This window comes from Oculina patagonica, chromosome 3, assembly GCF_052425735.1.
Source record: "Oculina patagonica isolate OP01 chromosome 3, crgOcupat, whole genome shotgun sequence".
NCBI lineage: Eukaryota > Metazoa > Cnidaria > Anthozoa > Scleractinia > Oculinidae > Oculina > Oculina patagonica.
The window spans coordinates 11,408,743-11,425,226 of record NC_135760.1 but is presented as its reverse complement, the minus strand read 5'-3'; the positions used below and the strand labels follow the sequence as shown (position 1 = coordinate 11,425,226).

General features: G+C 38.9%; 3 protein-coding genes across 3 annotated transcripts; 2 read left to right on the top strand and 1 right to left on the bottom strand.

Annotated features, from left to right (window-relative positions):
• Positions 1-36: 36 nt before the first annotated feature.
• LOC144645639 (complement factor B-like) lies at positions 37-4,215 on the bottom strand. The gene is made up of 3 exons (XM_078505199.1): positions 3,825-4,215; positions 1,271-1,673; positions 37-729 (listed from the first exon to the last, which is right to left on the bottom strand). Exons 1-3 carry the CDS (start codon positions 3,928-3,930, stop codon positions 468-470), a joined length of 771 nt encoding a protein of 256 aa, XP_078361325.1. The 5' UTR covers positions 3,931-4,215; the 3' UTR covers positions 37-467.
• Positions 4,216-5,255: 1,040 nt separating this feature from the next.
• Positions 5,256-9,091, top strand: LOC144645638 (histamine H2 receptor-like). The gene has a single exon (XM_078505198.1). It carries the CDS (start codon positions 7,503-7,505, stop codon positions 8,412-8,414), a length of 912 nt encoding a protein of 303 aa, XP_078361324.1. The 5' UTR covers positions 5,256-7,502; the 3' UTR covers positions 8,415-9,091.
• Positions 9,092-13,199: 4,108 nt separating this feature from the next.
• LOC144645637 (adenosine receptor A2a-like) lies at positions 13,200-15,162 on the top strand. The gene has a single exon (XM_078505197.1). The coding sequence runs from the start codon at positions 13,737-13,739 to the stop codon at positions 14,634-14,636; it is 900 nt and encodes a 299-aa protein (XP_078361323.1). The 5' UTR covers positions 13,200-13,736; the 3' UTR covers positions 14,637-15,162.
• Positions 15,163-16,484: the final 1,322 nt, after the last annotated feature.

The window sequence follows — 16,484 nt, the reverse complement described above, 5'->3', positions numbered from 1 at the left end:
AGCACAGCTCACTCAAAGAAACACACTCGCATATATTTTTTCAATGCTTTTTATTTATAAATGTTGTTATTGCTTAGTTCCGAGAGTTTTAAGAAAACAGAACATGCTCACTGAGCACTCGTAATTTCAAAATTCTGGATGTCCAAAGCAGTAACAGGACAATTAAAACTGGTGATATAAAATGACGTACTCGTAAACGAGCAACGTTTACCTTGCTGTATTTCCGAAACAAAGATGCGAATAGACATCAAACTTTGTTAGAAGATTGAAGTCGCTGATATAACTTGACGGACATTTAAAAATAACAAGCTTGTACGATTTTAATATACTTTACAATTCCGAAGGCGTAGATTCTCGCGCTAAAAATATCTTGGGGATAATTATCGGAAACAAAACTGCTTCTTTTGGGTAATATTCTCTTATGGAATGCTCTGTTGTGTAAGAATTATTTTGTGTCCTGTGTGCCTTTAGTGCCAGCCAGGGATAAGATTAGTAACTTCTATTAATCCTTCAAAATCTCGCACGCGATAAAGATGCCTGTCAGTTGATGAGGCCAGACCAATGATCTCTTGAATGCCAAACGCAAATCCCCCGACAGCCACAACAAATATCTCCACACCATCGTTCTTCAAACCAAATGCCTTGAACAGTGTCATATCTTTTCCCATGTTTGATAAACCATCCGTGACAAGCAGAACGTTTTTATAGCCATCTGGGTCAAAACCTGAACTGCGCACACAAATAAAAAGAAAATACGGTAGTCTATTTTAAAATAACATAAATAGGCGCGAGTGCTTAGTGCGGCTCCCAATTCTTTAGGGCTTCCGCCCAAGGTACCCTACACTTATAAAGGAGTTTAAATGCAACCTAATTTTAACCTTTTGAGGCAAATGACTTTGAAACTACGGTACCCGATAATGTTTGTGATTTTGACTTTATTTTTGCTAAGTTGACTAAAAGTTCATTTCTTCCAATGTCTAAAAAAATGGCGAAGGGGTCAAGACCCATAAGGGGGAGCTCAATGTCAAATACCGAGGATCTCGCAAGGGGTTTATGTTCCCTTTGTTCCCAAAAACATTTCCCCTGTTGTCTTGTTCCCTAAAAGTATTTTGTCAATTTTTATGATCCCTGTTCTCTAAAATATAAGAATCACAGCTTTTGTTTTCCAGCTTATCTCTATTTTTGTACCCTTGTTCCCTGTTTATACCCATGTTCTCTTGTTCCCTAAATCCCCTGGGGGAGCCTCAATCAATACTTAAACTGTGCATACCGTGAATTCTCAAACAGCCTATCCCTGCACACCTGCAGTGCCTCCTGGGTATTGGTGAGCCCAGCCTTTCGTTTTACAGTAGGCAGCAGAGCTATGGTCTCGTTATACGATATGAACTTGGGTGTTAGAAGAGTGGCCTCTGTGGCGAAATTAACGACAGCGTAAAGCGTTTTCGGGCTGGCTCTCTCGGTGAGATACACCAACGCCTCCAATCCCTTTCTGAAGTTTTCCGCGCGGATCGAGTTGGACGAGTCGATGACATAGATGACGTTGTTAGTGCGATTGTCCGGCACGCTGGAAGCCTGTCGCTTGGACCTTGTATTGATAAGGCTGTCGTCACGGCGAAGGAAGTATTTCATAATCTTCTCTGCTGTTACCTTAGGGGCTGGGATCTTGAGAGCTTCTGTAAGGAAACAATATGATTAGGAGACTTAACGGCTATACCAGTAGGAATAGGGAATTGCCAAGTAGGGAAACAAATGTTGGGTCGTTTTCGTTTCATGTCTTGTGTTTGTTTTTGTATCTTTTCTTTTCCTTAAGAGAGGAAAATCGTTTCACTTTGTTTGGTTTGGTTTGGTTTGGCAAGCTCCACCCATCCTTAGTAGACAATCTCCCAGGGGGATAATCTCTGGGTTGGGGTAAAGTTTATGACTGGGCAATGAATATCTGAGATGGTTTTACCGAGATAATAGGCTGCTTAGTTAACAAATCGATCTGCTCGCCACTGACAAATCACAATGTTTTGCTCAACCTCGTCCAAATTGTTGTCTTTCCATTGCATTATGTTGAAAGTCTTGTCTTAGAATCATACTAGGTGCCTCTCGTACAGATCATGTTACCAACGACGAAGTTTACGATAGAACAGGAACAGTCTCTCTTTCGCTTTCAGTTAAAACCCGCCAGCTTAGAATCCTGAGCAACTGTCTACGGCGCCCCCAAGAAGACCTTATTGCCAAATAGGCTCTGTACCAGCCGATCGCGACGCACGACAAACCAAAACGTGGTGGACGTAAAACTCTATTCCACGAGTATGCTGCCAAATTAATCAGCCCAGAAAATCCCCCTCTCCCTCACGAAATTCGCGCTCTGGCGCAGCACCGCACATTCTCGTCACGACAGACCAGAAGACCAGAAGGCTCTGTGGACGACAATTAGCCATGTTAAAAACGAGCAGGGGACTGGGTACGAATATTCAATATCGATTGGATTGAAAAATTGGGCCTGTCATCTGAAAGGGCATCCAAAAATTAGTAACTCCACCAAATTTGAACATGGCTAATGAGGACCGCAAAGCTTGGAAGCGCATGGAGGTCGACTGTTGGCAAAGCTGGGAACACCCAATAAGCGCCTCAGCCGAGCAAAGAGATTATGTTGAATAGGAACAGCTCTTTTTTACCGATGACCCGGAAGGTCGGGTAAGGTTCTTGTTTTACCAGACTGGCAGGTCTATAAACCGAGAGAGCTATAAGCGAGTGGCACCCGCATCATTCTCGTTCGTGTCCGGGAACGCGGGCTCTGGGAACGAGAGCGCAAGAATGGGCTGTTCTGCGCAGATTAGTTAGTAGGAATATTCTTGAAGGTCGAACTTTTATCTATCGGTCTTATCTAGTGTTGAACGAATTATTGTTGTCTATCACAACAAACTAAAAACCAATCATTTTTACTCTACTGGTGAATTAAAGCACAAAAGATGATGGACTGGTATCGTTTCCGCGTGAATTTCAGAACTTGTCAAAGTCATGTTTTTTACAAGGAAAACGACGCGGGAAAATTTTGAAAAGGATTTCAGCTTCTACTAAATATCTGAAGGCTGTCTGGTTATGATATAACCTGAGATCATGCCTTCCCTTCCTTACAGATACAGACAACAATCATTTGTTCATTATGTTCAAAAGGCTAATGGTTCGCTACAGGGTGTCTCGGATACCTTTGCACAAAAACGCCGTGAAAACGATCGCCTTGTCTGCCAAAATGCTAAGGTGTTAATTGAAGCCGTGAAAAGGACTAAACTAATTACCGTAACTCACGCAAAGGTTAGGATTTTCCAATGTTTCATTTTTGTTTTCATAACACCACGCCGTCAGGGCTTTTAAATCACCATCAGGTAACACGGTGGCACAATAGTGCCTTTATTAAAATACGCTGACCAAGACTACAAACAGCAAAATCTCCTTCTTGCTGCAATACAACTTGTATGATCGCATCCCAGCTTAATTCAACAGGATTAGCTGTTGTTATTAATTTGAACCGATTTGCTCCGTATAAAAAGAGCATTTTGTGACCGAGTATGTCTGGTCTTAGGCAATATCCTCTCACGAAAGCATCGAGAATGAAAACAAAACTCTCCAGTTAGTTCTCAAATTTATCGTTCAATTTTCTTCGGTACCTGAAAATTTGTGGATTTTTCAAAATCACAAAGGTCAAATAAATTAGATTGCGAAAGGATCTTATAGAAAATTAGCCACGCGACTGTTTTAAACTGGGTTTACTCCCAGGATTCGCGCGCTAGGCGCAAATCAATCTAAGCTGCATTTCAATGGCAACACTTACTTACCTGTCGTAATAGCCGAACGATATCGGCCTGAAGACCTTGCTACGGCCAAAACAGAACAAGTCAACCCAGCAAGCAGCAAAAAGCTGAGAAGCGCTTTTGAACACATTGTCGTAATGTACTATCAGCACGGTCGAAATTGCGACAAAGCTTCTCTTGTTATCACCCGGCAAAAATGACAAGGTCTCCAGCTTGAATTGTGGATATCACAATTTACAAGACAATATCGTATGTCATATCTATGCAATCGCCCGCAAACGAGCGATGATTGAGATCTTGAGGTTGGAGTACTAACTTATCAGTTTTTAAGCACATTGCTGCATAAATCCAACAGATAACGAATTAATTTATTTAAAATGAAGCTAAAACTATTTGACGTTGACGGGACGATCCTGATGATTGACAGCTAAATTTTAGCGCTCCTTTTCGAGATCCTTCTGTAGCCCGTGCTAGTGCATCACTCTCATTTCGCTGGTTGACGCCTTTATTTTTTATTCAATTGGCTCTTGACATTATAAAAGCTCATTATTTTTAGACCTGCCGTGACGGGAGAGAAATAAATTCCCTTAATTTTTCGGCCAAGGGACGCACCATTTAATATTTTACGGCGGGGGACGGGGGGGGGGGGGAAATTACGAAAAAAATTCTTGTACAAGAAACGTAGGTAGGACAAAAAAAAATCGTGCACAAGAAAGCATGGGAAAAAATTTAATGAAGCCCCCGCCTGCTAAACGTGGATGGTGCAAAAAAAATCTTGCAGAGGGTTATATATATGTTAGTAAATGCTGAAAAAAATCAATTCTTACTTAGAGAAAGTTGTCCAACCCCTTCCAACTCCCCCCTCCCCCTCCCCGCTCAAAATTTATATGGTCCAGTCCGAAAAATGTTTCCCCAACAGCGCGCGCTCTTATTGGCTAATTCAAGGTCACATGACATCAAACAATAAAACTGTTTCCCGCCAAAAGTCACTGAGCGGGCAACATTGCAAAATCTCTGACGTCAGAGGGTAACATTGCAGTGTTGCCCGCGAATGTTGACCGACGAGCGCCATTTTTCTAAGTCTTCGTCGTGCTGTAATACAAAACACTTAACGACTGATCCCTCTGGAAACCAGTTAATTTTGTTTCCCTCGAGTCTCAATGTTTCCCTCGGCTTCCCCTAGGGAAACATTGAGATTCTCAGGAAACAAAATTAAATTACTGTTCAGACTGTTTCCCTCGGGAACAGTCATTAAGTGTATAATACTTGTCGCCCTTCTCATGCGTCAATAGCTTTCAAATTCCATGGGCGAACATCACGTCGCATAATTAATGGAAAGACCTGGCGTGGCCATGCGCCACTGAGTTTTTCTCTAAGGAGAGACACGAGGCGCTTGGAGATTTTGAATTCAGTTGGCTTGGAGATTTCCTTCTTTAACATTTTGCTTGTCAAAACAGTAAATATGTCGAATTGTTGATCATTGTTCATGTGTTGTTATCGGTCCATAAACACTCAAAATAAACTTGAAAATTGAAGATCCATCCTTATTATCCAACTCTACCATGTCTACTCCGTGGAGTACAGGTCAGTACATAGCCTACAAATAACGTCTTGAATAACTCTACAAGACCGGTTTAACAGGTTCCGTTGAGGTCTCTCATTCCGTTCTGACCGCTTGAAAGATGAAAAAATACGATGGCAAGTCAGCTTTTCAGGAAAAGAAAACGTCGAATAAATCTTTTATTAGACATTTTAGTGTGTGGTATCGCTAAGGTAAGGTAAAGTAACTTAATTTAGAGTCGTAAACGAAGGGAGGCAATTTACATTTTCACTTGTCATTTAAATTTGGTCTCGCCAAAATAGACCAAACTACTGCAAGAATGGTAAAACTATACACTCGCGGCGATATTACTAAAATGTCAAATAAGATATAGATCTTGACTTTTGCCTGGTTAATAACCCATATATACATTTTCCCTTGCAACAGTAGATAACATTCTCTTGTAGATAACTTTTTTTTATTTAATGAGGGTAGGAGAAAGTAAAAAAATGATGAAAAAAATAATCCTGTGGCCTTCCAACACTGTTTAAAATATTATAAAAAAGGATATTAAAAGCTATGGTTTTTAATCAAGCAGTTTAATTTCCTAATGAACGGACGGGCACCATATAGCCGGTTGCAGGCTGTTTCCGCAAAGGACAAGATCAAAATTGAACAGAGTCTAATGCAGGTAGGGGATGATCACAGTCTTCCCACTAAATTGCCTTCAAACAGTCAAATGAAATAAATTAAAACAGCCGCAAGGTTACAGAATATTTTTGGCGATCACTACCTTTTCAGTGGAATCTTGATTTCACAGCTTTGAAGGAGCTACTATGTCACGGCATTTTAAGTCGTTTTTCCGATTAGTTTAAAATTGAAGAAAGTCTCAAAATAATAGTATTGTTACGTAGAACTGAACATCAACGAAGTAGTCAAAACCCGAAAATGAACAAAGATGGTTTCGACTGACAAAGAATAAGATGGAGTACGAGCGACAAACTTGAAAAATTTGCCAATTATTTCAAGCTGTGTTGTTCGTGATGTAGCCACTTTAAATGAAACGAAAATTGTTTCGATAAATGAGAGAGTTCGAGAAATCAGCCGTGGCAAAGTTAATTAAATGTAGTAGTGAAGGCCCTTCACTCAGCCAAGCACTGCAAATTAATCCCCGATTCCTTATATCCACGGGAAACGATCGCGACTTATTGTTCAATTATCATGAAATCGAGATTCCACTATAGTTTGCTATTTTGTTTATGAGCACTTAAGCGCTCTTCAAAGCTTTAACGCTCGTCAGCCAATTTCCCGAACAGAGCTAGGTGATAAATTGGATCCGGTGCGGTGCATACTGAGTCAATATTGCTTGCACAGGAAGGAGATAAGTAGGTCAAATAAACGAAAATCAATACGATGAAAAAAAGAGTTTTGAATTATCTTTCACCCAGCTTGAGAGGCAGCAAGAGACTTAGGGTGACTACAAATAACAAAAAAAACCGTTTCACCGAAAAGAAAGATTGGAGTAAAATTGTAAAAAAAAAATTAATATCGCTATTTTCCCAGTATTTTTTTAATTTCTAATTGAAATCAAATTTACATATTCAAGAGACCCTGAAGCACCTTGTTTTACACAGGAACTGAAACAAGCCAAAGAAAAAAATTCCTTCTAACGAAATATCTTGGATAAATACTTATTCAGTACATTTTTGTCTCTTAACGATTCTGCTGTCTCGTTACTTTTCCCTAGGCTGATCAACGCGTTTTTAAAATCGTCTTTTAAATGACAGCTGAGAATTGTCGGATGATTGGAGGCAAACAAAAACAGTAAACAAGTCTGCGAAACTTTGCTATTGCCTTATCATTCATTTGACTTTTTAAAACGAAGTTTAGCTGCTTGCAAACGGTGCCCTGTTGTTATGATCAAAGGAAAACAATTTTCACTGTAGTGACCAAAAACATTATTGAAAAAAAAAAAACACAAAAGCTAAAAAAGTAACAAAAAGAGGCAGCTGGATCATAATATTAGCAACAAAGCTGTTGAATTTTTAATTGGAGACAAGAAGGCTAATTGGTCTTGCCGGAATAAATTAAAACTAAATGCTGCAACTTGAACACGTTAAGGCGCCTCGTTTTTACGCGTTAGAAAAATTGACGTGTTTAAAATGGGAGTTACATTCGACCTGTGTCTGGAGGTTCTGAAGTTTTACGCCAAAGCCGAAGACGTGGACCCGCTCTATGTCATCATGTGTTTTCTGAACGGTTTACTGTCTTTAACGGCGATCGTGGGAAATGTGGCGATGATTTACGCACTTCAAAAAGCTTCATCTATTCCACCGACGTCAAGAATTCTGATGCAAAGTTTGGCTGCTACGGATCTAAGCGTTGGGGTACTTGGACACCCATTGTACATTGCAGTCATCGCCGGAATTCGGCAAAGTTATGGCTGCGAAAATATCCATGAGATTTTAATGGCGTTTTTTATATTGTCAGCTTCACTAGTTGTCGTTTCGTTCCAGATGGTGATATTTATCGGTGTGGATCGATTTCTCGCTATAACTCTACATCTTCGATACAATGAACTGGTTACTCCAAAGCGAGTTGTTATAATGGTTATTGCTGTGTGGGTGGTCACGCTGTCCACTGTGTTCATAGGAGTCTTCTATTACTTTCAAGCTGGAGAGATAGTTATGGTTGTTTGTGGTTACGTTTCTATGCTTTTACTCAGCATCGTTTACATGAAAGTTTATTTCGTGGCTCGTCGTCACCAGGCTAGTATAAACAGCCAAGCTCAGGTGTCAAGCAACCTTAATTTGGCTCGTAACAAGAACTTGGCATTCAAAACTTTGTACGTTTTCGTCGTATTTGAACTGTGTTATCTTCCGTACCTTATTGCCTTCACTGCGTTGCTAGTTTCAGGTCCGAGTGTCGTTTTACAAGGGACGGTACAATTTACCACCGTTTTAGTGATGCTAAATTCTTCGTTAAACCCGATAGTCTTTGGTTGGAAAATGACGGAAATCCGTCAAATTGTTAAAAATAAATTCAAAACGCTTTTTTGCTGCACAGAAAGTTAAAATTGAATTTGAAAGGTAAGCCTAAGTACGCCCAATATAATTTTTTAGTCTACGCCTGAAGGACGTATTTGAACAGAAATTCTAGAGATGCTGTATTCACTTCAGAAAGCTATTGATTAAAACTGCGTCTGATTTAGACGAGAACGCATTTTGGATTTCACATGGATTTGTACTGAGTGGTCCCTTTCATTATAAACTTCTTAACAGTAAGATCTGTTTAAGTAACGTTTATTTTAAGGTAGACATTAACCAAACCTTGGCCATGAATTCTTGAATAATATTGTTCATAAGTAGATACGGAGATTATTGCTGTCGAGCACCTGACAGACTTTTAGGGGCTGGCTTTACTCCAAACTGGCAGTTTAATTATGACATGATGTGCTTATGTCAAGAAATAAAGGACTAACAGTCGAACCCTTTTAAGCGGCCAGCTGTCCAAAGAATGATGGAGAACCATCCATAAGGGAGCCTATTTTAACGGACATAATTGATTTATCCGGGGGAGGCTCCCACATGAAGGGGACCTGGATGCTCGTCAGAAATTTTGAATTTAAATCATGAACTGGGCGTTGCTCGAGCTTTTTCTTTCACTCCTAAAAGATACCGTTTTCATGCCTGATCGTTTTAGACCATCGTGTGACGGCGTTTTTATTTCTTTATGTGCAACCCTAAATGAGAGTGACGCAAATCCCTAATTTACACCCTTAAGTTAAGCGAAACGACGAGCCACCCGTCCCCTCCATACGGGAGCCCCCCCCCCGGGTAGTTTGTCCCTCACTTGTTCAATAAAAGTGTCCTGCCCCATGCACAATACCAGTTCTGTATTGTAAGCGTGCACAATTCTGAAGATTTTTCACCATTCTCTTGGGTATACTTAAATATTTATGTCCGGTTGTTGAAGATCGAATTCTCCTTACTAGTTTTGACCTATTTTCTATACTTCTCCCCGGGAGAATTTAGCCGTGTTTTGAATCAAGTCGTCTTTCCGTGGATGATCAATTCTTTCTGAACCTTCGTTTTAAAACGATATGTGACCGATGCTGTTTTTGCGGTCTTACTAACTTTTTTTCCTAGGATAGAACTTATTTAGCATTTTATGCTAGTTATGCCATTATTGATCCTTACAGCTAGGAAAAAAATAGCGCACTTTAATTTTTTGCATTTATGATTGGTACGGCGAGGTAATATTCACAGGAAACTGACATATCTATCACTTTTCAACACAAACGTGCCTACATATGTTCAAAATAATGGACAAATGGCGAAATTTAAAAGTCTAATGCAATAAACACCGGGCCCAATTAATATACAGTCAAATAAACGCTGAAAAGGTATTAAGCGTATGGACGTGTTGTAAACGGCATAAAAGAACTTCAGTCCACTAATAAAGCTGCTAGCTGATTGGTTTTCTTTTCCTTACGCAGTAAGCTCACTACTAGCAGCATAGCATAGCATAATTCAGAGTAAATAAAAATACTGTTTTACTGTTCGGATCAAGTTAATGGACAATCGACGAATGAACAATGGACGACTGGCGTCTTTGGCCACATTTTTTTTAAAATAACCAAAAAGACCTTTCGACAACTTGCAGGCCTAGGGCTTATAATCGGGATAATAAACACAAATGGATTGTTAGGTATTACTATAAAAGATTTTAAAAATGGCAGAACCGAAATTCCTCCACTAGGTAGCCTGCGTAGCAGGCGCCGTAGTTTCGAGCGCGCGTATGGGAAACGCGAAAGGAGCGAGGGGGCCACGCGAGGAAAAATCGAGGAGTCTCCTTGATTTTTCCTCGCGCGGCCTTCTCGCGATCGCGCACTCTTTTCGTGCGCTAAAAACACAGACGCCTGTTACGCAGGCTATCCACTAGGACAAGGTCTTACTGCTCGCCAGGGTACTGGCACGTATGAATCGGTTCCAATGAAATCCAAGACCGAGCGATCAAAACTATAATTGTCACTTGAGATCGAGAAAGGAGAGTTTTTCTTTCCCACCTGAGAAATCTAAATGGCCTGGATCGCGATATTTTGGTTGAATTTGTAAACTGTTTTTAATAGACAATAAAGAATTACTCTTTGAGCTTTGAAATCTTTGAGCTTGCGAGAAGTACTCGTTTTTCGTGTACTATTCCAACCTCTTCCCAGGGCTATGAGAACGAAATCCCACCAGCGTCGCAGGCTAAGACGGAGACCTCCTAATGTTTGTTTGTTCTAATGTCCTCCTAATGTTTGGTATGATTGTTTTGATGCAGATTCAAAATATATTTGCTTTGACTCTCGGTTTCGTTCAAAAAGTCAATTTATTAAGATTATCAACAATCTCATTCCCGTTCCGCTGGATAAGGTTAACGCGGGCTCTGAGGCTCATACAACGTTGTCAATAAACCGGTTGATGTCAGTTTGCTATGGTTTATTAACTTTATATTCATTTTTCAGCTTGCAACTAACCAGTTTAATTTCCTAACCAACTGAAAGCATCCATAGCCGGCTGTCTCCGCAAAGGTAAATATCGAAAATAGAGTCTGGTCACAGGTTACCGGGACCAATTACACGTAATTACAGTTGTATGCTGAGATAAGATCCAGTAGGGCCATATGCTTCTGGTAGGGTACTTTTTCTTTTCAATAAGTAGTATTTTATAAACCACTTTGTATTTATGGTACTTTTAGATTGCATGTTTTTAGCTCCAAGTGTAACAAATTTTGTAATCCGCCTGTATCGCTTTTTATTCTACGTTTTTTTTTTGTTACTGAATTTCCAAGTTTTTACATGATATTAGATTAATGAATTCTATTCTAATTCTTAGTGTATATCAATTTATTAGATGGAGAAGATTAGATTCAGAGGACGCTCCTGAAAACCACTTCAAGTGATTGGAGGCTTCCTAGTTAAATATTTATTATTATTATTATTATTATTATTATTATTATTATTATTATTATTATTATTATTATTATTATTATTATTATTATTAATATTATTTTTAGTAGTAGTAGTAGTATTAAAGATTCACACAGCTATTGATTATTATTATTATTATTATTATTATCATTATTATTATTATATTTTTCACTATTATTATTATTGTTATTATATCAACTGAAAATATGTGAATAAGTTTTTTAAATCAGAATGTGTTTTAATTATTTTTATTTTGTGTTTAGAGATTGATTGTATTTTAGAGATTACGAAATAAAGATTATTCCATTATTTATTTGAAAATATTATTATTATTATTATTATTATTATTATTATTATTATTGTATTTTAGAGGTTACGAAATAAAAATTATATTTATTATTTATAATAATCATAACTTTATTTCACAATAATCATTAAAAAAATGTACACACATCAATTAAAAGATACAAATTTTAAAAGTCAGCTGTTAAAAAAGTCAATATTATTCCATTAATTATTTAAAACTATCATCATTATCATTATTATAATAATTATTAATATTATTATTTTTATTTTTATTATTATTACTATACAAATGTGTTACTTATCATTATAGTCGTCAGTATCATCATCATTGTCATTAACATCATTTAGCGACTACCTCGCCTGGCTGTTTTAAATTTGTGAGTTTTTAATAATTTTTCGTTCCTCAAAGCTTCAACGCTCTCTTCAGTCTCTTGAGCCAATAAGCTGGTAAGCGAGTGATGTGACTCCAATAAATACTATCGTTAAGTTAAAACACACTCCTAGTTCCTTTCAATTCGTTTAATTACTGATCACAAAGACACCGATAATTGATCACGAGGTAAAAATGTCAATCAAACGTTCAATCAATTGTCTCTCTTTCAAATGTCTTTCTCACGTGTGTAAATATTCGACATCGACAACGCGGATAAACAAAACTTTCGTGTCTGTTTTTTTTTTTTCTACTTGGAGTCACATTTACATATTTAAGAGACTCTCCAGCAAATTATTTCCCCCAAAAGAATTAATAAGAATCTTGAATTACCTTAGATTATTATCTGACATCGTATTAACAGTAATCGAACATTTTACCTCTTTACACGTGAGGTGGCCTAATGGTTAGCGCGCTCGCCTCCGAGTCGAACGGCCCGGGTTCGAGGCCTGGCCGGGGCGCTGCGTTGTGTTCTTGGGCAAGACACTTAACTCTCACAGTGCCTCTCTCCACCCAGGTATATAAATGGGTACCGGCGAATTTACTGCTGGGGGGTAACCCTGCGATGGACTAGCATCCCATCCAGGGGGGAGTAGCAATACTCCTAGTCGCTTAATGCTACGGAAACCGAGATAAGCTCCGGCCTGTATGGGCCACTAGGCTCGAAGCAGACTTTACACGTGAGGCGCTTTTTTCATGGCGCACTTTTAAAGACGTCACATTAATGTATTCACAGTTACGAACAGTTGCCAGATGAATGAAGGCAAACAAAGACTGAAACAAGTTATAATTAGCAGAACTTTTCAATCAATCATTTCAGTATTTATCCACGTAACGTCTAGTGAGCTAGAAGCTGAGGCCGCTGCCTGCAATATATCCAATAATATTGCTGTGAGCCGAAGTAATTATCTATTAATAGATAATTACTTCGGCTAATAATATATCCAATAATGCTGTGAGCCGAGGTATTAATTATCTATTAATAGATAATTACTTCGGCTAATAATATATCCAATAATGCTGTGAGCCGAGGTATTAATCATCTATTAATAGATAATTACTTCGGCTAATAATATATCCAATAATGCTGTGAGCCGAAGAAATTATCTATTAATAGATAATTACTTCGAGGCCGCTGCCTGCAATATATCCAATAATGCTGTGAGCAGAAGTAATTATCTATTATAATTATTGGCCCTCCTAAAACCCTATTTTTCTCTTTCTGCATCACATCGGCGATTTCAGTCGCTTTCACACTGATGTTTCGGTTCATGGCTGCAATATTCGATATATTGCAGAGAGAGAACAATAGGGTTTTTGTGGGTCAGTAATTATTAAGATAAATTATTTTCAGTTAAACTGCTATATCGTTCATGTGATTTCAACCATGAGTCTGCGAATTTTAGCCGTATGTGGATTCGACTTATTGCTGTTGCAAAAAAAAAGTAAGACGAATACAATGGGTTAATAATTGTAGTGACCAAATCATTTTTAAAAATTAGACGCAAAAAGCTGAAAAAATAAGATCCGGAGCAGGTGGGCTGCAATATTTACAACAGCCCTGTCGGAATACATTAAACACTAAATTCAATTATTTATCGGAAGTACTGCAGCTTAGCACGAAACGGTATCAACACGTCAAATCTAGACTGTTTTACCAATCCAGAGGCTGAACACGAGTTGAAAATGGGAGTAACAGTCGAGCTGTGTCTCGAAGCACTGAGGTTTTACGCCAAAGCGGAAGACGTGGACCCACTCTATGTCATCATGTGTGTTCTGAATGGTTTACTGTCTTTAACGGCGATCGTGGGAAATGTGATGATGATTTACGCACTTCAGAAAGCTTCTTCTATTCCAAAGACATCAAGAATTCTGATGCAAAGTTTGGCTGCTACGGATCTAAGCGTTGGGGTACTTGGACACCCATTGTACATTGCAGTCATCGCCGGAATTCGGCAAAGTTATGGCTGCGAAAATATCCATGAGATTTTAACGGTGTTTTTCATACTGTCAGTGTCACTGGTGATGGTCTCCTTCCATACGGTTATATTTATCGGTGTGGATCGACTTCTCGCTATAACTGTGCATCTTCGATACAATGAACTAGTTACTCCAAAACGAGTTGTTATATTGGTGGTTGCCGTGTGGGTTTTTACGCTTTCAACTGTGTTCATAGGAGTCATACGTTATTTCCAAGTTGGAGAAATACTTGCCCTGGTTCTTGGTTATACTTTTCTGCTTTTACTTAGCATCATTTACATGAAAGTTTATTTTGTGGCTCGTCGACACCAGGCGAGTATAAACAGCCAAGCTCAGGTGGCGAGCAACCTTCATTTGGCTCGTAACAAGAACTTGGCCATGAAAACTTTGTACGTTTTTGTCGTATTTGAACTGTGTTATCTTCCGTACTTTATTACCTTGACCGTATTTCTGGTTTCAGGTCCAAGTGTCGCTTTACAAGAGATTGTGCAATTTGCCACCGTTTTAATGATGCTAAACTCTTCGTTAAACCCGATAGTCTTCGGTTGGAAAATGACAGAAATCCGTCAAATTGTTAAAAGTAAAATCAGATCGCTTTTTTGCTAAACCGTTAGCTAAGTATGAGCAAACATAACTGTGTTTCTTTTTCTCTTTCCAAACCTGAAATTATGTGAACAAAAAATTCAATGTTGAATGCCGAGTATTTGCTGGAGAAAACTACCGATCAAAAACTGAATCTGATTCAGACTTGAATTGCGTGACAGTAGTGACATTTTACAAAGATTTATACTGCGAGTCCCTCTCTTCACTTCTTATCGGCAAAGTTTACTTTTATTAACATCTTTTTCTTTGGACCAAACGGGAGATTATTATTCGGGGGTTATTACTTGGCTTCACACTAGAGCTTAAAGTATAGTCTAAGTGCACTTGGAACCTACTTTGAGTGTGAAGGGGTAAAACGTACTTACTTGAACTTTTCTTGGTGACCATAGAAACTTTCATAGTTCAAAGAAGCCGAAGTACGCCGCCAAGAATGGTCTACACCACACTTGAGAACGCACTTGACCAATAGGAAATGGAAGCCAACTGAAAGCGCGGGCGTGCAGCGTTGTCACGATTCTGAAAAACAACTTGCCAGCTGAAATCAGAAGAAATTCAAAAAGGACGGCTGGTGTTCGGAGGAGCAAGAGTCTCTTATGTAAGTTAACAAAGAAAGAAAAGAAAAGTCGATGCATATGGTTAAACTTATAATAAACTTATAATCCTATTTTAACTTCCTTTTTTTCAGAGACGGCTTTAACCATCGGTTTTCATTTCTACCACGAAATGCGGTTCTTCAAAACCAGCCACACGTGCAGCCACTATTTCAACCTGGCCACTTCTTTGCGCCGCAACAAATACACTTTACCAACCGACTCCTCATGATTTCACAAGCGTACAATCGTGTTTGTGATAATTATGGGTGACTGATTTTACCCCGCGAAAGATGATTGACAGCTTGTACCTCAAGTAATATACTTAGTCATCAAGTGTGAAGCCAGATTTTGTAAAATACGACTTAAGATTTTTAAGTGTACTTGATTCAAGTGCTGACTTAAAACTTACTTAGCTTCTAGTGTGAAGCCAAGTATTATATTGTGACCAGCACTTGCAAGCTTAAGGAGGCTCGCTTTATATTCTAACAGCTTAATCATGACGTGCGTGCTTACGTCAAGATATCAAAAGGGCTAATACCAGCAGGCCAAGAACACGTTAGAAGTTTCTTTTATAAAAAAGTAGAGTATCACTCCATCAAAGCACAAGAACTGTCAGCTGTTGTGAGCCACCTTAATTGCTAAAATGACAAACCGTTTACAGTCATACAGTAAAAAGACTCTAAGAACGTTTAGAAAAGAAGCCTATTCTTTTGAAAAAAAATTAAAAACATTTGTGATGAACTTGCATTTAATGCTCGGATAGAATAGTCTCGTATCTCTAAATTAACTAAAGCCATCCTTTTTCGGTTTTTATCATTTTTTATATTTTTCTTGTACTTTCGTACCTATAATATTGTCGTTGTCTTCAGCTTTTTGTACATATTCACTTTCATATGCCTGGCTTTGCATATGTGCAAAAACTCTGCACGAAATTTTTTCTTTTTTCCTGCCTCGTCCCCAGGCGCCGATTAGCCGGACGTTGAGGCGGTAAGGCGGGAAAACAGGGAGCGCGGGGATTGATGGTTAGGGAGCGAGCCGCGTCCGCTTCCCCGTCCGCATCAGGCCCAGAACGCCAAGCGAACCGTGCACGTCAGTCCCACAACACCAAGCGAACCGTGCACGACCAAGGACGAGGACGCCTGCGGACGAGGCAGTCTTTTTTCCATAAGACATTTCAAATGAAAGCTACATTTAATTGAAGGCGAGGGTCTATTGTTTGTTTGTTTGATCTTTACCAAAAAGAACCCGAGCGTGCATT